This window comes from Rhineura floridana, chromosome 1 (genome assembly GCF_030035675.1).
Source record: "Rhineura floridana isolate rRhiFlo1 chromosome 1, rRhiFlo1.hap2, whole genome shotgun sequence".
In the NCBI taxonomy this organism is placed as follows: Eukaryota; Metazoa; Chordata; class Lepidosauria; order Squamata; family Rhineuridae; genus Rhineura; species Rhineura floridana.
The window spans coordinates 24,786,445-24,808,144 of NC_084480.1; the positions used below are offsets into that span (position 1 = coordinate 24,786,445).

Below are 21,700 nucleotides of genomic sequence, written 5' to 3' on the forward strand. Positions count from 1 at the left end.
GAAAAACCTAATACCACTGCTTGTATCCCACCACTACTTGAAGTTATTACATTTGCTTTCATCTAATAAAACATAGGCTTATTAGGAGGCCTGTAAAGCCTATCAGGGAACCGAACAATCACTACATTTAAAAATGTACAAGTCAGAATCATTGGCCATCGCTCATGACCAAGTAAGATTATCTTCCAAGATAAGGTCTTTAACAATGGGTCCATAAGTGACTGTGGAGGCCAATCTTAGATCCACACAGCCTCCCAGAGTGAGGACATAGGTTTCCAGATGGAAGACCGTCGCAATGAGGATTTGCTTGATGTGCCTTCCGCTGAGCTCATTTGTCCCTTTCACCCTGTACTCGTGCTTCTTCGAAGTCCACGGCACCTTTGATAATAGCCGATCTCCATTTGGGACGTTCATGGGCCGAAACTTCCCAGTTCTCAGTGCTCATGTTACCCTTTTTTACATTATCTTTAAGAACATCTTTAAACTTCTTTTGCTGTCCATCGATACTCCATTTTCCATCCTTAAGTTGGGAGTAAAGTAGCCCGCAAGCAGGACCCTGAGGCTTCCGGCAACTGGTTTTCAGAAGCATGCTGCCTCTGACTAGGGTGGCAGAGCACAGCCATCATGGCTAGTAGCCATTGATAGCCCTGTCCTCCATGAATTTGTCTAATCTTCTTTTAAAGCCATCCAAGCTGGTGGCCATTACTGCATCTTGTGGGAGCAAATTCCATAGTTTAACTATGCGCTGAGTAAAGAAGTACTTCCTTTTGTCTGTCCTGAATCTTCCAACATTCAGCTTCTTCGAATGTCCACGAGTTCTAGTATTATGAGAGAGGGAGAAGAACTTTTCTCTATCCACTTTCTCAATGCCATGCATAATTTTATACACTTCTATCATGTCTCCTCTGACCCGCCTTTTCTCTAAACTAAAAAGCCCCAAATGCTGCAACCTTTCCTCGTAAGGGAGTCCCTCCATCCCCTTGATCATTCTGGTTGCCCTCTTCTGAACCTTTTCCAACTCTAGAATATCCTTTTTGAGATGAGGCGACCAGAACTGTACACAGTATTCCAAATGCGGCCACACCATAGATTTATACAATGGCATTATGATATCGGCTGTTTTATTTTCAATACCTTTCCTAATTATTGCTAGCATGGAATTTGCCTTTTTCACAGCTGCCGCACACTGGGTCGACATTTTCATCATGCTGTCCACTACAACCCCGAGGTCTCTCTCCTGGTCGGTCACCGCCAGTTCAGACCCCATGAGCGTATATGTGAAATTAAGATTTTTTGCTCCAATATGCATAATTTTACACTTGTTTATGTTGAATTGCATTTGCCATTTTTCCGCCCATTCACTCAGTTTGGAGAGGTCTTTTTGGAGCTCTTCGCAATCCCTTTTTGTTTTAACAACCCTGAACAATTTAGTGTCGTCAGCAAACTTGGCCACTTCACTGCTCACTCCTAATTCTAGGTCATTAATGAACAAGTTGAAAAGTACAGGTCCCAATACCGATCCTTGAGGGACTCCACTTTCTACAGCCCTCCATTGGGAGAACTGTCCGTTTATTCCTACTCTCTGCTTTCTGCTTCTTAACCAATTTCTTATCCACAAGAGGACCTCTCCTCTTATTCCATGACTGCTAAGCTTCCTCAGAAGCCTTTGGTGAGGTACCTTGTCAAACGCTTTTTGAAAGTCTAAGTGCACTATGTCCACTGGATCACCTCTATCTATATGCTTGTTGACACTCTCAAAGAATTCTAATAGGTTACTGAGACAGGACTTTCCCTTGCAGAAGCCATGCTGGCTCTGCTTCAGCAAGGCTTGTTCTTCCATGTACTTAGTTAATCTAGCTTTAATAATACTTTCTACCAGTTTTCCAGGGACAGAAGTTAAGCTAACTGGCCTGTAATTTCCGGGATCCCCTCTGGATCCCTTTTTGAAGATTGGCGTTACATTTGCCACTTTCCAGTCCTCAGACACGGAGGAGGACCCAAGGGACAAGTTACATATTTTAGTTAGCAGATCAGCAATTTCACCTTTGAGTTCTTTGAGAACTCTCGGGTGGATGCCATCCGGGCCCGGTGATTTGTCAGTTTTTATATTGTCCATTAAGCTTAGAACTTCCTCTCTCGTTACCACTATTTCTCTCAGTTCCTCAGAATCCCTTCCTGCAAATGTTAGTTCAGGTTCAGGGATCTGCCCTATATCTTCCACTGTGAAGACAGATGCAAAGAATTCATTTAGCTTCTCTGCAATCTCCTTATCGTTCTTTAGTACACCTTTGACTCCCTTCTCATCCAACGGTCCAATTGTCTCCCTAGATGGTCTCCTGCTTTGAATGTATTTATAGAATTTTTTGTTGTTGGTTTTTATGTTCTTAGCAATGTGCTCCTCAAATTCTTTTTTAGCATCCCTTATTGTCTTCTTGCATTTCTTTTGCCAGAGTTTGTGTTCTTTTTTATTTTCTTCATTCGGACAAGACTTCCATTTTCTGAAGGAAGACTTTTTGCCTCTAAGAGCTTCCTTGACTTTGCTTGTTAACCATGCTGGCATCTTCTTGGCCCTGGCGGTACCTTTTCTGATCTGCGGTATGCACTCCAGTTGAACTTCTAATATAGTGTTTTTAAACAACTTCCAAGCATTTTCGAGTGATGTGACCCTCTGGACTTTGTTTTTCAGCTTTCTTTTTACCAATCCCCTCATTTTTGTGAAGTTTCCTCTTTTGAAGTCAAATGTGACCGTGTTGGATTTTCTTGGCAATTGGCCAGTTACATGTATGTTTAATTTAATACCACTGTGGTCACTGCTCCCAGTCGGTTCAACAACACTTACATCTCACACCAGGTCCCGGTCCCCACTGAGGATTAAGTCCAGGGTTGCCGTCCCTCTGGTCGGTTCCATGACCAACTGCATTGGCATAGATTTTCTTCTTAGCAGCACAGTCAATGTCTTTCTGCCATATCCGGAAGGCTTTCCTTTTCTTGTAGGTGATATGTTCAATCTCAGTATCATTCTCATCTGATGTTTCTTTGTTTGGTATCCAATAGTTTGTTCACATGCTGCAATAAAGGAAGTCTTCAGTTTAATCCAGTGTTCCTTGAGGTTTTCAGGGAGTTCAACAGGTAGATATTTCTTATACGTTGTTTGAAAACAAGCTCGCTTAATAGGATCTTGAAGGGCATGGGTGTTCATTTTACACCTTGGTTTTCTTCCTTGGAGCCTACATTGCAGAACAATATTAATGGCCATACTGGATTGAATTAATCGGTGATCTGTCCAGCAGTTATCAGCACTCGCCATGGCCCTAGTGAGGAGTACATCTCTAGCATGGACAATTACATGATCCAGGAGATGCCGGTGTTTCGACCAAGGGTGCTTCTGTGATGTTTTAAATTTATTTTTCTGGTGAAAGAGTATATTTGTAATAACAAGATTATGCTCTGCACATTTAGTCAGAAGTAGAATGCCATTCAGGTTGCTATTGCCAACTCCTTCTTTCCCAATGCTTTTTGGCCATAAATCGAAATCACACTCAACTCTTGCATTGAAATCGCCCAGGAGGATAATTTTTCCTCCTTAGGTATCTCTGATAAGATGGTGTCCAGCTGGGTATAAATTTTTTCCTCGATATCTTCATTAGCATCTAATGTTGGAGCATAAGCACTTACAATAGTTGCCTGCTGGGTTTTGGTGAGTTTTAACCAGACAGTTGAGAGCAGTTAATTAATGCCAAAAGGAACTTCTGACAAGAGCTTCACAAGATTATTTTTAATAGCAAAGCCTACTCCATGTATTTGTCATTCTTGTTCAGGCAGTCCTTTCCAGAAGAAGGTATATCCTCCTTTTTCTTCCTTCAATTGTCCTCCTGCTCTTCTAGTTTCTTGGAGTGCTCCTATGTCAATATTAAAACGTCTCAACTCCCCCACGATGATGGCAGTCCTGTGTTCAGGACGTTCACTATCTGCGTTGTCCAGCAATGTTCGTATATTGCATGTTCCAACATTCAGTTGTCTTTTGTGACTACTAAGTGGTGACCCTACTGAACACGGTAATCCACTCAGGGAGAGAGGAGGCAGATTATGTTTAGGGCACCTTTTCTAGCCCCCTCCCCATATGGGGTGAGCAGAGTGGATCCTGAATAGGACTGCTCAGGCATGGCTATAGCTGCTGAACTACTCAACTGCCTCAGTCCTTGAGCCAGGACTAGTGAATCTGTATCCAATGCCCATGTGCCGGTCCATGACTAGGGGCTTTCAGATTTTACAGTCCTGCCCCCATCGCCATTCACTGCTCGCCATGGGACTTTTGTTTTATTTTGGTTGGAAGATGCCTGTGCATGAATTTGATTTATGTGGGGAGATCGGTGCACAATGAACAACACACAATTTTGACAGAAAAAGGCTTTGATCCAATAGTATGGATACCATGACGATTGGAAATCTTTTATCTGCTTCAGCCTTCATCTGCCTTCACAGCCATTGTAACATACACATTGTTATCCTCCACCTGTTCTGCCATTGAGGACATTCTTGGATTGTTCTTTGTCTGGTTCCCCTCCCTTGACCTTACCGCCATGGGTGACCCTACTGGGAGTACATAACTCCCAATTGCATCAGTCACAGGGTTTCATTGGAACACGCAAGCCCACTCACCACTACAAGATGATGATCCAGCAGGTGAAAGCTGCATAGATTAAAAAATGTACAAGCCAGAATACACACCTCTCAGCGACCTCTTAGTTGTTTTAAGGTAAGAAAGAGAGAATCCCCTTCCCCTTCCCCATAAAAGATTATGGAGAAAAGGGAATCCCTTTTAGCTTTCCCACAAAAGCCCCTGTGCCTATTTATCTGTGCTTTGGCATGATTAATCCATTCTGAAGGAGCTCCTGTACCTGTAAATTCCATCCATTTTGGCCTAAAAGGGAAAAAGTTATAGTTGTTTTTAGATTTCCCATTGTAATGAATGGGAAAACACAGAATTTTGCTTTATACAGAGCAGTTCAGGAACCAAATTACAGATTGAAGTGGAGAGTGCACAGAGCACCTCAGAAGCAGGTCAGAATTTTAAAAAACACCCAGATACAAGGAAACTCTTGAGGCCTATGCACACTTCTAATATTTACAAGGTGGTCACATCCACACCATACATTTAATGCACTGTCATACCACTTTAACAATCATGGCTTCCCTCAAAGAATCCGGGGAATTCTAGTTTGCTATGGGTGTTGAGAGTTGTTAGGACTCAGGAGACCCCTCATGGGCTACCATTCCCAGCACCCTTAACAACCTACAGTTCCCAGGATTCTTTGGAGGAAGCCACAACTGTTAAAGTAGGATAAGAGTGCTTTAAAATGTATGGTACAGATGTGCCTTGCAAACATAAAGGGGTGTGCATAGGACAACCAGATACCATCAAAATGAAGCTATATACACTACTGAATGAACCATATTTTGGCTTGTTATAGGCCTTCACCACACATACAAAGAGTGATGTTGCATTTCAAGACATTGCTATTACACAGGGTCAAAGGGGATTACTAGGTACTTAAAACACTCAGGGCACAGGCCCATGACACATATTTGCATATAAATATATAACATGCACACACATATACATACATATATTCAGAGCTTGGAAAAGTTACTTTTTTGAACTACAACTCCCATCAGCCCCAGCCAGCATGGCCACTGGATTGGGCTGATGGGAGTTGTAGTTCCAAAAAGTAACTTTTCCAAGCTCTGATATATATATATATATATACATACACACACAGGCTGAATATCAGAGGGAGAAAAAACAACCTCTGGCACTTGCTTACTGAGAGCTACGAGATGCCAATTCGATTTTCCAGGCACAAAACATTAATTTCCCTCTGGGCAAATTAAGATGGGGTGCATACACACCACATATTGAAAGTACATTTTTCCCCACCCAGAAAACCCTGAGAACTGAGTTTTTTTGCTAGAAACTGTAGCTCTGTGAGGGGTAAACCACGGTTTCCAGGATCCTTTGGGGGAAATGTGATTTAAATGTGCTTTAAGTGCATGGTGTGTATGCAGCCATGGTGAGGGGGTGGGGTCACACTGGTACTGCCCTTTGCAGCACAGAGAGAGAGGGGGGGGAAGATCTTTTTAAAAAGATCCCTGGGCCATTCCCTCACAACATCCCAAACAGGGTTGCTGCAGATGGCGAGCCATTCACATGAAGCAGTTCATGCAGCTCTGGTGATTTCTGCCATGAAGCTGCAAACTGTGAAAACTATTAAGGAAGTCTATGCTGGCTGTAGTGAAATTGTTAGAGCCATGCAATGAGCCTTTTTCATGCAAAAAATCCACACAACTGTTGCACACAAAAGGAAAAACAGTATGATTGCCAGTGAATTGGGCTACAGCAACCATCCATCCACCCCACTACAAATAATTCACACTAGCGTTGCCATCTGTTTTGAAACAGCTGTTACCAGCTGGCTGGTTGCAAGAATGTTGTCACTGCAGCACAAGCCAGCCTTGTGCTTTGTGGGACACTCAACCGCCTCGCAGCATTTTAGAGCATTTCTGTGGGAGCGTGGGAAGCTGCTGGGCTTGAGCTGGGAAGGAATCAGTTGACAAAGCTGCACTAAAGTTAAATATTTTTAAATCGCAAAACTCTGCAAAGGAAAAGGAGGCGAGATGTTATTCGTGCAAAAGATGAAAACTCCAAATGAGGCCCAATCAGATCAGGAATGTGGAGGAAATATGCCACGTTGCCATATTCTAAATGGAGCTGCTTTAGTTAAAAACAAGAGAAGCCACTGACCTTGCCTCATGTCTGGAAAGACAAATCTGCCGGGTGGAGGATTTCTACCATAGCACAGCGCCTGGATATGAAGAAAGTGGACCCAAAAGGAAAAGTTTGCAATCCAGTTTCTCTGGATACATGACATGTTTTAATTGTAGGAAACTGATCGCCTCTTTCAATGCCTAGTTGGAAGAAAGCGATCAAGTTGCATGGCCAAGGACTGTGAAAATCAATGCAGAGAGGGAGCGAGAAGCTACTCTCAAAGAGGAAAGGCAGAGAGGCTTTTTTCCTGAAAAGGGGAGTGCTTTGGAGTCCTGGTGTCTGGTTTCTGGAGGGGGGAGGAAAGGGGGTGGCTGAGTGAGAAAGCTGCTTCCAGGGAATCCCTTTCAAACTCAGATGAGCGAATGCAGTTGAGCTGGGGGTATAAGAAACTCTCTCTTCTGGTGTTTCCGCTGGGTAGTGAATTATTTGGGTTAGGAGGAATCAGAAGAGGAGAGACTTGTTTCTTACACAAACACATACACCAGACACTAAACATGTCTACTGACAATTTCAAGTCCCACTGAGGTCAGTAAGGCATAGTCCCAGGAAAGTGGATGTAGGATTGCAGCCTAGAAGTGTTTTCTCCATTGCCCATTGTTTTCATGTAACATATTTCATTTATTTATATCCCGCCCTTTAATCCTATTAGGAGCACATTTGCAGAAATAACATGGAGAAGGGAGGTGTATGTTTTTGTGTCCAACTGAAAAATAACATTGTTATGAGGACAGCATATCCTGACTCTAGAAAAATTCAGAACCTCAGCAAAATGATCCATTATTTTACTGTCCAGCTGTGCACCTAAGTAACTACAGCCAGGTTTTAATTTAGCCAGGACGTGGCCAATGCCAGGATGCAATGCGACACAAGGATTCTTCATAAGAGAGAATGCCTTTGAACATGTGCAGAATGGAGTTTCCTCACAAGTAAGGAACCACACATGGCATTAAGGAATGGTGCTTCTAAACCAGGCCTAGTAGATTCCAGGCCTGCTTCAGCTACACACATCTAATTTTAGAAATCGAATCTAGGTCATCTAATGCCTCTTCTGCTTATTATGTATTCAGTAATGCTAAAGTGTTTTCGTTGCTTGCCACAACTCACAGGGAATTTTTTCAGGATGCAGAAAAAGAGTAATGTGTGGTATTAGGTGCATAACAGCTTCCTGAGAGTTTCAGCTGCCTTTTTAAAAACTTTTAAAAAAAGGATGAAGTTTCTAGTCCTTATGACTGAACATATATGGGCAATACTTCTGGCAGTATCAACGCAAGAGGTGATTGAATGAGATGTTGAGTACCCTGGAACAAGACTTTGGTCCACACAATAAAGATGATCAGAAACATCTGATGTAAAAGCCAGAAATGAGAAAAAACAGCTGCACCACGTTTTTAAGTTTCTGGCATATTTCAAGAAGTCTGTTGTTCTCCTCTCCTCCTCTTTCTTCACTTTGCTTAGTGTCTAGCCTGATGAAGAATTCTTTAGGACTTGAAAGCCTGCTCATTATTTTGTGATGTTTTGGTTGGCCTTGTAAAGATATTACTCTAGTATGAATTTTGAAATCTGTACCAAGGGACTCTGTAAAAACAAAAATGGTGCATTCTAGATTCCAGTTATCAAGCTCATACTGAGTACCTGAGGTTTTATGAATTATACATATTTATATAATGGATGCAATTATAGAATGTTTTTAAGTTTTATGCATTGAATACAAAGAACCTTTATCCTTCTAGAATCTAAAAAGACAACATCAAAACTATTAATCTGTGTCTGACACATTCTACAATATCCAGCCACTATGTATACAGCTTAAGCCTTGTATCTTTGGACAATTTATATCCATTACGATACTAACGTATAATTCATAAAACTTTAGATACTCAATCTTACAATCATGCCAAAAAATGTAGCTCTGTATATATCAAAACTTCTTTCAATTTAAAGCCTGTTTGAAACAACTCTTCTTTCAGCTCTTCTAACTATAACCAACCCAACAAGGTATATAATCAGATTCTTCTGTAACCCAGCTATTTTCAGCAAAGGAACAGAGCTCAGGTGGGTGAGAAGCAGCAAGCTAGTTTTCAAACTATACCTGCTGAAAGTCCCTATTTTGCACAACTATTAAAGGGTTAGGAATCCTGTCCTCTTTATCATCTGGTCATCCTTAGCACACAGCTTGTTCCATTAACCCCAAACCATGGCTTGGTCTAAACCAATCCACTCAGTAGTGCTGTCGGGGCAGGACTTTGGGGGCAGAATCCAGGGCCCCACTCTGTAGAATGATTTGCGGGAGGGCTGTAGCCAGGAATGGGGGATAAAATTCTATTCAGTTTACATTTAGAAGGTGAATCTACCTAATTCATGCTTTCTGAAACAATGTGCGAGACAAAACACAACCATCCTTGGAAATTCACACTTCTCTGAATTTTGCAATGAAGTTCTCCAGCTAAGGAATGTGGATAAAAATATATATATTCAAATTAACATACAAAAAATGCATTTTATTAGGGAAGATGTAAACATTAGAGAAAATACAATTTATAAAAAAATGTGTGGATTAGGCAAAATTGCCAATAAATATGTGTTTATTAGGATAAATTTACACTAAAAAGCTGACAAATTTTCATGACTTTAAGAAAAATTGATGTAGAAATGTGGAGAACTGAACTTAAGACTGGGAAAATGAGAAAAAGAGAGAAACTAAAACTGACAGATTTGTCCTTAGCTCAGCTGCAGAGCATTCGCTTTGCATGCAGAAGGTCCCAGGTTCAATCCCCTGCATCTCCAGATAGGTCCTCTGCCTGAAACCCTGGAGAACCACTGCTATACTGAGGCAGATGGACCTATATTCTGACAAGGTATAAGGCAACTTTCTAGGTTTCCTATGACTGCAACATCAAGCAAAGTTGCCCGTGCATCACAGATCCAATGGACTGGAGGGCCCCCAAATGCAACGAAGCTGGTTACCACCTTTTGAAGTAAGTGAAGACATAATACACACGACCAGCTAAAGGCAGAGGAGGGGAAACACTCTGTAAGACCATTAAGTCCAGTGTGTAAAATGCCCTAACCAGCAGCAGCTGGTGGTTCCATGTCAGTGAGGCGGTGCAATCTGCTCCAGGTTTTAGTCCGAACTTTCAAGGAGCTTGGACAGGTCCTTGAAAATTCAAACAAACCCCGGAATGGATTCCACATTGCCCCACTGAGTTGAAGCCACCGACCGCCACTGGTCCTAGGTACTCCCCTATGACTTGCTTCCCACCTCTTCCCTATGTTTCAGCTTTCATTTTTTGCATTAGGGGGATGGATAGTCTGAATGGAGCAGAACAGAAGGAAAAAAGGACAGTGCATGTGCAGAATGAGCTGGAAGTGTTTATGACCAAAATGCACCATGACATTCCACTCCTGCCAAGGGACAGACCCTATTTAAAGCTGCCCCTGGAATTTCCTGACTCTCAGGGGAAGTAAAAGAGCACAAAAGAAGCTAAGGACATCTTGCCATGAGCCATTCACAGTCTCTAATATCAGTCCCCCCAATGTCTTTAATAGCTATTGGATGGCTTAAGCCAAGCATTCTGACAAATGGTGTTAAAACAAGATGATGGGGCTGAGAAGGGGAAATTCCCATGGGCTAATTTTACCCCGACAGCCAGTTCATTCATTCATTGGCAATCACTCGTGGCCGAGTAAGATTATCTTCCAAGATAAGGTCTTTGCTTCGAAGACGCCTGTGCGTGAATTTGTTTTATGTGGGGAGATCGGCGCACAATGATCAACACACAATCTTGACAGAAAAAGGCTTTGATCCAATGGCATGCATACCACAACAATTGGAAGTCTTTTATCTGCTGCAGCCTTCATCCACCTTCACAGCTGTTGTAAAGTACACATTGTTATCCTGCACATGTTCTGCCGTTGAGGACTTTCTTGGATCATTCTTTGTCTGGTTCATCTCCCTTGACCTTTCCGCCATGGGTGACTTTGTTGGGAGTACATGACTCCCAATGGCATCGCTCACAGAGTTCATTGGAACTCGCAAGCCCACTCATCACTACAAGGTGACAATCCAGCGAGGGGACCGAGAGCCAGTGTGGTGTAGTGGATTGAGTGTTGGACTATGACCTGGGAGACCAGGGTTCGAATCCCCACACAGCCATGAAGCTCACTGGGTGACTGTGAGCCAGTCACTGCCTCTCAGCCTCAGAGGAAGGCAATGGTAAACCCCCTCTGAATACCGCTTACCATGAAAACCCTATTCATTGGGTCGCCGTAAGTCGGAATCAACTTGGAGGCAGTACATATACATTTTTAATTTTACTCCAATGTTATTGAGGTAACAAGCGGGTTTTCTCATTAACAAGCGGCTGCTGCTTACAAAGTCCAAATGCCTACTGCTTATGTGTGTTCCTATCGATTCTGAAGCGGCTCTTGGCTAACTTCTTCCTAACTGCTGCTTTCCGCTTCAGTCTCAGTGGTCTCACCCCACAAGTGTGGGTTTTTGAAAGATCATTAATTCTTCCCCTACTTTGTCCTCTGTATATCAAACATGCGGAGCATCCATCACACTCCCTTACCAGCTGCCTTCTGCCCCAACACTAAAAAGCTGTCATCTTCCCCCCCTTCTTTCAACAGTCTGGCCATCTTCATGCCAGGGAAAGCTGCACGTGTTGAATTTTAGCCTGCCATGCAGCTGTAAAATGCCCAGAGCATATATCACTAGTTAACTATCTGCCTGTCCTGCAACAGGTGCAATTTTTATAGTATGAAGATATGGTTATAGGGAGAGCTGCACTGGTTTCATTTCTACCTGTTATAAAACCTTCATGACAGTGGAAATGATGGGGGCAGGGGGAGGAATCCGGGGTGTTTCACTGTAAAACTGAGGGGTGGGATATAAAATAAATTAAAAAACAAAGTAAGTACTCCACCTGTTGAATTGTTACTTGCTTGTATGACCTTTCCCCAATGAGGCGGCACACATACAGGCATACCCCGCTTTAACATACGCAATGGGACCGGAGTGTGTATGTAAAGTGAAAATCTACTTAAAGTGAAGCACTACTTTTTCCCCACTTATCGATGCATGTACTGCACTGCAATCGTCATATATGGGCATAACTGATGTAAATAACACATTTATAACTAAAATAAACATAAAATAAAATAAAGTCAGCTTACCTTTAATGTCAGCTGGCAGATGCGAAGTGGATGAACGAAAATTTACATGTATTGCAGGAAGGATGAAGGAGAGGGCATATCTTCTACTTCATAAGTCAAGTCATCAAGGGCTAGACGCTTTCTTGCTGGCGACTTGGATGGACTACCTGAAGTAGGAGGAGGGCTTGGGGCTGATGTCGATGCTAGAGATGGATCAGTGGATGTTGATGGTCTGGGAGATTGACTGGGTGCTGCTGCTGGCCTTTTGAGAAAGTAGGTGTCTATGGAAGTTTGAACTGTAGCTCTTTTCTTTTCCCTGTAGATTTCTTTGTAACAGGCATAAGCCCCCGAAATGTTTGCATTGACTTTGGAACTTCTTTCAAAGTCCCTATCATGCTTTTCATAAAGAGCCATGGCGCTATCAAGATGACGGAAAGCTTCCAAGAGAACTTTTGAAGTTAGGCCTTCAGGCTGTTCCATGGTCTCATCCTCATCCGGCACATTTTCTTCCTCTCTCTCCTCTTCATGTTCAAGAAGATCTTCATTGCTGAGGGGTTCAGTATGGGACGCCATAAGTTCAGCAACATCTTCTGCCTCCACTTCCAGCTCTAACTGCCTTGCCATCTCTACAATATTTTCAGTAACATCAGCTACAGGATCTTCAAAGGTTTCGACATCATCAAATAATTGTGGGCATAATTTTGTCCATGTTGTTTCCTTGATGTCATTCCAAGCATCTCTTATAGTTTTGATGCAATCCAAGATGTTGTAGCTTTTCCAGAATTTCTTTAGGACTCCTTGCCCTGTCCCCTCTTCATTTTCTATTGCTGCAATACACTTGCTGAAGGTTCTTTTCAAGTAGTTCAACTTGAAGGTGGCTATGACACATTGATCCATGGGCTGCAGGAGTGAGGTGGTATTCGGTGGTAGGAATTCCACTCGAATGTTAGGGTTCAGTTCATCTAACGTTCGAGGGTGGCCAGGAGCATTGTCTACAAGGAGCAAAATTTTTAAAAGGATATTGTTGTCCCTGCAATAGGCTTTCACCTCTGGTACAAAGCAGGTGTCAAACCAATCTTCGAAAACGGCTGCAGTCACCCATGCTTTTCTATTAGACCTCCAATGCACTGGAAGTCTAGTTTTAACATAGTTCTTTAAAGCTCTAGGGTTTTCCCAACAATAAATTAGCATAGGCTTTAGTTTCAAGGTACCAGAGGCATTGCCACCTAATAAAAGGGTTATTCTTTCTTTAGCTGGCTTGTAGCCTGGCATTGTTTTCTCCTCTCTGGCAATGAAGGTTCTTGCAGGCATCTTTTTCCAGAACAGCCCAGTCTCATCCACATTAAAAATTTGTTCTTTGGAGTAGCCTCCCTCTTCAATAATTTTGGCAAGGTCGCGTGGATAGCTTTCTGTAGCCTTAGTATCTTCAGCAGCTGCCTCTCCTTGCACTCTGATGTTATGTAGGTTAGACCTCTTCTTGAACCTGTCCAACCATCCACGGCTTGCAACAAATTCGGCATCCTTCGCTGCCTCACCTTTCTTAGCCTTCAGGTTATTGTATAGGCTTAAGGCCTTACTTTGAATCATTGCCTGGCTTACAGGAACCTGGCGTGCAGTCTGATTTTCTATCCAAAGTATTAAGAGTCTCTCCATATCTGCAACAACGCTATCCCTTTTTCTAATTTTTGTTGTGTTCACTGGCGTAGCACTCTTAACTTCCACAAGAATTTTTTTTTTTTGCTCCTCATGACTGTGCTAACTGTCATTGGAGTGAAGCCTAGCCTTCAGCCTATCTCAGCTTGAGAAACACCTTCATCAGACAGATTAATCATTTTAAGCTTCATATCTAAGGTGATAGATTTACGACTTTTCTTTGCATCTGCCATTATGTACTGTACTGTAATACTGTACAGTACTGTACTGTATAGTACTGAAGGCAAGGGAAAACAATACCAATACACACACAAACCCCACACACACGCTATTGGGAGTCACAAGCCAGCAGTGGCAAAAGCCAGAACTAATGATGGGCAGAGACAGAGAGAAAAAGCAGGAAAGGAAGATGGGACAATGGAGAGGTATAAAATGGGACAATGGAGAGGTATAAAATGAAATCAGGGTGATCTAAAGAATTTTTTTTATTTTTTATTTTTTTATCACAAACAATTACAGTAAAGCAGATAGGACAATGGAGACGGAGAGGTATAAAATGGGACAGTAAAATGAAATCAGGGGGATCTAAAATGATATCAGGGGGATTTAAAGAGCAGGAGGTGCCACACACACACACACACACACACACACACACACACACACACACTGCCGCCACCAACCTAGGCCGGGGCAGGCAGAGCTCTGATCGCTCTTTACAGTACTGTAAAGTACTGTACTTAAATGTCAAATAAAATTACAGTACTGTAAAAGGTTCTGTCTCCAAGGCAGCAGCCGCTCAGTTCGCTCAGAAGACGATGCTTCACAACGCACATGGCACATGGAACGCAAGTTCCGTCAGTGTCCGTTATTGCGAAGTGTGTACATTAAAGTAGGGTATGGTGGAGTATGGAGCATGTACGTTATGGCGAGGCGACGTTAAGTGAAGCGACGTTAAGCGGGGTATGCCAGTAGTGAAATGTGTAAATGTTATTCTACACAATGTTTGCTGATGGGGGGGGAAATTAATTAGAACTCAAAGAAAGGGAAGTGTAGTGAAATGTGTTTTTAGGTTAAATGCACAGCAAAGAAAGAGTTACCTTTCTCTAGAGGGTATTACACACCCTAGGGGGAGCTAGACTGATTTAGTTACTGGAGTTAGTTAGTCAGTGTTGTGTGTGCTGGGTGAGGCCTAGCACGGAACAAGCTCAGATGTTTTACTGTGTAAGAAATATTAAATAAAGAAACTCTATTTTATCTTCGGTCTCATCCTGATCAATATAACATAGTGTCAGAAGTTAAGCAATCCTCATAGTGTCTCCAGAGTAGCAAAGCTCCTGGAACAACTGAATAAAAAGAAAAGAAAAGCAATGGCAAAGTTTTCCCCACCAGAGGCCTTTGATTTCACTAGGCCTGCAGCATGGCCAGATTGGAAGCAGAGGTTTTCCAGATACCTCATTGCTACAAAACTGATGAAGAGAAGGAACAAATTCAGGTATGCTCCTTGATTTATGCCATGGGCTAGCAAGCAGAGCAGATATTTAAATCATTTGAATTTGCTGCTGCAGAGGACCAGGATGATTATCTCCTAGTCCTGGGGAAATTTGATGACTATTTTGTGCCAAAGAAAAATCTCTTTCATGAGAAGGCATGCTTTCACCAGAGACATCAGAAACCAGGAGAATCTGCAGAGGCCTACATAAGATGGCTGCATGAGAAAGCTGATGAATGTGTTTTTGGGGACACCAGGAGTAAAATGCTCAGAGATCAATTGGTAGTGGGAATTTTGGATAAAGACCTGTCCCAGAAGCTGCAGATGGAATCCAGTCTCACTTTGGAGAGGGCTGTGGAGTTGATAAGAAACTAAGAGCTTATAAAAGGCTAGGTCCAAGACCAGGGTGCTTTAAAAGGGCTGCAAGAAATAGCCAAAAAAACCCTGCAGAAATAGAAACCCCAAACTCCAAAATACCAGAAACAAATATACAGCCAAACATCTAATGCTCAGATAAAAGCCCCTAGATGCGCAAAGTGTGGGAAAGGACATACACAAAGAGCAGCCTGTCCTGCAAAGGCTGCAGAATACTACAAATGTAAGAAGATAGGTCATTTTGCCACTGTGTGCCGCACTAGAATTATGAGTGAAACTGTGGAGCAGCAGAAAAGTCAAGAACAATTTTTTCTGGGTCCAGTCACATGGGTGGAAAATTTGAAGTATCACTACAAATCAGTGGGCTCTTGATAAAGTTTAAAACAGACACTGGTGCAGATGTCAGCATAATTTCTGAGTCTGTTTACAAGTCTTTTTCTAACCCACCTAGTCTCCAGCACACAACAGCAGCTTTAACTGGTCCTAGAGGACAGAATCTAAATTGCATGGGATATTTCATGGCAAGAACCTGCTATAGAGACAATGACTATGACTTTAAGGTCTATGTGATCTGTGCAAAGACTAATAACATCCTAAGCCAGGATGTTGCAACTATGATGGGGTTGGTGCAACATTTAGATGAACTATCCATCCGAAATTCCTGACACAGTGACACCACCAGTACGGATAAGACTCAAAGAAGGGCCTGTATATTATGCTATTCACATTGCCAGAACAATATCAGTTCCACTGCTACCAAAATAAAGGCAGAACTGGATAGAATAGTTTGCTGTGGAGTCATAGAACCTATCACAGAACCTGACTGGTGTGCACCAATGGTTCCAGTACCAAAAAAGGATGGAACAGTACGCACATGTGTGGATCTAAAACAACTAAATAATGCTGTCAAGCGGGAAAAGTACATTCTTCCTACTATGGATGATATCCTGCTACAGTTAGCTGGTGCCCGCGCATTTTCATTGCTTGATGCTGCAAGTGGATTTTGGCAGATCTAACTAGCTGCCGACACTGCTAAATTGACTACATTCATCACTCCATTTGGGAGATACTTCAAGAGATTGCCATTTGGAATTTTAAGTGTATCTGAGCTGTTTCAGAGAGAAATGTCGGAGCTCTTACAATACCTGGAAGGTGTTTCAGTGTACATGGATGATGTGTTGGTTTATGGTACCACAATGTCAGAACATGATGAAAGATTGGCCAAAGTCTTAGCAACAGTAAAGGCAGCAGGGTTAAGACTCAACAACAGCAAATGAATCTTACGCAAGAAAGACATTAAATATCTTGAACACTGCATAAATGAGCATGGTGTGAGTCCAGATCCTAAGAAAGTAGAAGCAATTTCTGCAATCAAACCTTCAGACTCCATCACAGGACTGAAAAGATTTTGGGGCATGGTACATTATTTAGGACACTTCTTGCCAAATTTGGCAGAGAAACTACACCCTTTAAATACACTTTTGAAAGCAGACAGCACATGGCGCTGGGGTCCAAGCCAAGAAAAGGCTTTCTCAACAGTGAAAAAACTGTTAGCAGAGGCTCCAGTACTCAATTACTATGAAGTTAACCGGCAGACTGTAGTGAGTGCTGATGCCAGCAGTTATGGCCTAAGAGGAGTACTATTCCAAAATCATGATGGAGAGTTGAAACCAGTGGCCTATTGCTCAAGAACGCTAACAGAAGCTGAGACCCGATACACTCAGATGGAAAAGGAATGTCTAGCTGCTATTTGGGCTTGTGAAAAATTCTCACAATATCTCTATGGGTTAGAATCATTTACACTCTATACAGACCATAAACCCTTGGTACTGCTGATAACTGTAAAGACCTGGATCGAGTACCAATACGATGTCAGTGACTCCTTTTACACATGAGGTACAATCCTCAAGCAGAATACAGACAAGGCAAGACTCTTGTTGTAGCAGACACACTGTCAAGAAATCCACTGGAAACAACCTTGAAACAACCCAGTTAGTTGAGGAAATCAAAGTCTATGTAAATCTTCTACAAGCTTCTAAACTGGATGGTTTCTCTGATCGGATGGTGGATATATACCCTGTCCTGGATGGGGTTACACTCCCCCCAAAGGAACAGGTGCATAGTCTGGGAGTCATCTTAGACTCTTCCCTCACACTTGAGGCTCATGTAGCCTCGGTGGCCCGGAATGCGTTCTACCAACTTCGGTTGGTAGCCCAGCTACGTCCCTATCTGAGTAAGGAGGACCTCACATCAGTGGTACATGCTATGGTAACCTCGCGTCTGGACTACTGCAATGCGCTTTACGTAGGGCTACTTTTGAAGACGATTCGGAAGCTACAGCTAGTGCAAAATGCGGCGGCCAGACTGCTAACAAGAACTAAGCGGTCTGAGCATATAACACCTGTGCTAGCCGTTTGCACTGGCTTCCAATATGCTTCCGGGCCAGATTCAAAGTGTTGGTACTTACCTATAAAGCCTTATACGGCGCGGGACCACGATATCTGTCGGAACGCCTCTCCCGATATGAACCGGCCCATACACTACGGTCTACTACGAAGGCCCTCCTCCGGGTTCCGACTCATAGGGAAGCCCGGAGAGTGGTGACAAGATCTAGGGCCTTCTCAGTGGTGGCCCCCGAACTATGGAATGGTCTCCCTGAGGAGGTGCGCCTGGCACCGACACTATCATCTTTTCGGCGCCAGGTTAAAACCTTTCTCTTCTCTGAGGCATTTTAATTCCTGTTAATTTTAAATTATTATAATTTGATTTTAGACTGTACAGTTTTTTGTACAGTTTTGTATTGTGATATACTGTATTGTGTTATTTTTATTGTATTTTTAATGTTCACCGCCCAGAGAGCTGTTGCTAGTCGGGCGGTATATAAGCTTAATTAAATAAAATAAATAAAATAAATATCTACCACACTCCTTCAACACATTCAAGCAGCTGCCAGCACTGACCCAGACCTTTCAATGGTGCTGAAATTTGTCAGAACTGGTTGGCCATTGTACATGTCTGAAGTGACAACTAACCTTAAACCTTTCTTTGCAGAAAAGGGAAGCCTTACAGAGTTGGAAGGAATAGTCCTATTTGGTGACAGAATGTCAGTCCTGCTACAATGCAACAGAAAATATTGGGAAAACTCCATGAAGGTCATCAAGGAATCACTAAGTGCAGAGAACATGCAAGAATGGCTGTTTGGTGGCCATGAATAGGGCAAGACCTCGTGACAACAATGGCAAACTGTGAGTTTTGCCAGACAAATAAACCTTCGCAATGGAAGAAACCACTCATTACCACTCCATTGCCAGATAGACCATGGAAGAGAGTGGGAGCAGACATCTGTGAGTTACAAGGACAAAAGTACTTAATCGCAATAGACTATTTCTCCAGATACATAGAGATTGCATACATGCCTGATTCAACATGTTCTACTGTTATCAGTTGTCTGAAGAATATCTTTGCCAGATGGGGATGCCCAAATGCAACAGATAATGGACCGCACTTTGCAGAGAAAAAGTTTACTTTGTTCACAAAGAAACATGACTTTTGTCACATTACCGCCAGTCCCCATTACCCACAAGCCACCGGGGAAGCAGAGACAGAAGTACAAACAGTAAAGCAAATTTTATGCCAGGAAGATCCCTTCCTAGCACTATTAAGCTACAGAGCAACACCTATCAATGCAATGAAGTGCAATCCTGCACAACTGATAATGGGAAGACAATTAAGAACACCAATTCCAAGCTTAGAAGCAAATTTGTATCCTAAGTGGCCTGATTTGGGAAAAGTAAATGTCACAGACAACATGACTAAAAGAAACTACAAATATTACTACGACAGACATTATGGTGTGAAGACACTTCCAAAATTACAACCTGGTTCACAAGTAAGACTGAAACTGAAACTGGACGACCAGAAAGGATGGTCTGAACCAGCAACAGTCCAGAGCCAAAGTCAAACTCCAAGACCTTATGTTGTCACTACCAACAATGGAACATTCCGAAGGAACAGGAGACATCTACAGTTGGTTCCCAAACCACAACCAATTTCACAACAAAGTGAGAATTCAGACGCAGAAATACCAGAAGAGCAGAATTTATTGCCAAAACAATCTCAAAAGACTGAGAACAAAGAACTTACAAATTATTGTGAGCAAGCATCATCTGCCAAAGACAGCCTATCTCTTGAGAGTCCGAAGATAATGACATCCAGAGGAAGAGTAATTCGAAAACCAGAAAGTTATAGAGACTAAATGTTATTCTACACAATGTTTGCTGATAGGGGGAAAAAATAGTTAGAACTCAAAGAAAGGGAAATGTAGTGAAATGTGTCTTTAGGTTAAATGCACAGCAAAGAAAGAGTTAACTTTCTCTAGAGGGTATTACACACCCTAGGGGGAACTAGACTGACTTAGTTACTGGAGTTAGTCAGTGTTGTGTGTGCTGGGTGAGGCCTAGCACAGAACAAGCTCAGATGTTTTACTGTTTAAGAAGCTCTATTTTATTATCGGTCTCATCCTGATCAATATAACAGATATCAGAGTCAGGAGGTTTGGGCGTTGTAAATCAGAGACTGTCCAGTGTGAACTTTCTAGCCTAATTCATCTTCAAAGAAGGTGTCTGGGTTGGATCATTGAAGCGGTGCCTGGATTGGCTAATTGGCCCCCTCACTGTTGCCAGCTGAACCCCATAAAATGAAGGATGATTCCTCAGTTAGTTGTTCCCCTTTCTATCTACCTTGACTCATCTATGGATTCTTGTGGAGCCTCAGGGAACCAGGCTCTTGTAGTTTGAAGTGAGTATTAGCTAGGCTAGTAAACTTTGTTATGTTTCTTTTGTCTGTTGAAATCTCTCACTGTGTTATGTAAATGTGTCTATGCCAAACCCTGTTGGGGGTGTTTGGCTTTAAAGGATATTATATGCTGCTTTCTTTTTATATGCCCCCTTATGCTTTTGACAAGGTCCTCTGTGGTGCAGAGCAGTAAGCGGCGGTAATGCAGCCGAAGCTCTGCTCACGGCCGGAGTTCGATTCCAACGGAAGGAGGAAGTCAAATCTCCGGTTAAATGGGTTGAGGTCCACTCAGCCTTCCATCCATCCGTGGCCAGTAAAATGAGTACCCGGCACATGCTGGGGGGTAAAGAAAGGCCGAGGAAGGAACTGGCAATCCCACCCCATATATACGGTCTGCCTAGTAAACGTCGCAAGATGTCACCCTAAGAGTCGGAAACGACTCGCACTACAAGTGCGGGGACACCTTTACCTTTTATGCTTTTGATAAACTACCTCTTCTTACTTGGTGTGTGTTATTTGGGGCTTTGGCTCTAAATCCAGTCCTTGACCACGATGCTACTGACTACTGATTGTTATTTCAGGTTAACATACCAGAGCAAGAAGTTAGTCCTGCTCTTGGGGGTTTCTAGTAGTGCTATGAGTTCCCCCTACTCAGAGTAGAAAGCCAAGTAAAGGGGTGGTGGCTGTCTACCTACCTTACAGGGTTGGCATTGGTGTAATCTAGCCCTGGGAAGGTGAGTTGCCCAGGAATAGTGTCCAGAGGGTTGGGGCTGTTTTCAGAAGCAAAGATCCCTTGGGGTTCACTTCTTTGTTGACACCCTTGTTGGAGAAGGGCTGTAGTTCAGTTGAAGAGCATGTGCTTTGCATGCAGAAAGTCCCAGATTCAATCCCTGGTGTCTCTAGGAAGGGCCCAGAGAGACTCCTGTCTGAAATCCTGAACAGCTGCTGCCAATCAGTGCAAGTAATACTGAGCGAGATAGATGAATGGTGTGATTCAGTATAAGGCAGCTTTCTGCGTCAGGAACATGGTGAATGACTGGTCTTTGCAGATGATGTGGCCATGTGGCAAGTGAATTAAGCTCCCCAAGGGTGAATGCAGAAGCTGCTTTCTGCCAAGGATATTCATTTACTGAGCATTATCTTTGACAGGTCTTTTTATTGTGACAAGAAATGGCAAGGGGAGGGGAATATTCAATATCCTATTTAGCTTTTGACCCAGTACCAAGAAAATCACAGAAGCTGATAGCAAACAAGATCGGTCCACAGAGACAACGAATGTGCAAATGATAGGGTCATCCCGTGCCGAGTTTGACTTTAGAGAAATTCTCCCCCATCCCTTCCCAGTATTCATTCTGCCTGATGAAGAGATCAGTGTAAGTGGCAAGGTTGTGGCCTCTTTGAATGTCATT

The 21,700-nt window shown here is 42.7% G+C and overlaps 1 protein-coding gene across 3 annotated transcripts in view; it reads right to left on the minus strand.

The window, feature by feature from the left end:
• ADAMTS12 (ADAM metallopeptidase with thrombospondin type 1 motif 12) overlaps positions 1 to 21,700 on the minus strand; it is a 248,924-nt gene that overhangs the window by 219,758 nt on the left and 7,466 nt on the right. The window contains exon 1 of one of the 3 annotated variants that reach the window (XM_061615934.1): positions 6,803 to 7,012. The exons of the other annotated variants lie outside the window; for them this stretch is intronic. Within the exon in view, the coding sequence (XP_061471918.1) occupies positions 6,803 to 6,929 (127 nt within the window). The 5' untranslated portion in view covers positions 6,930 to 7,012. Of the gene's footprint in view, positions 1 to 6,802; positions 7,013 to 21,700 lie in introns of those variants that run through there. 3 annotated transcript variants of the gene reach the window in all.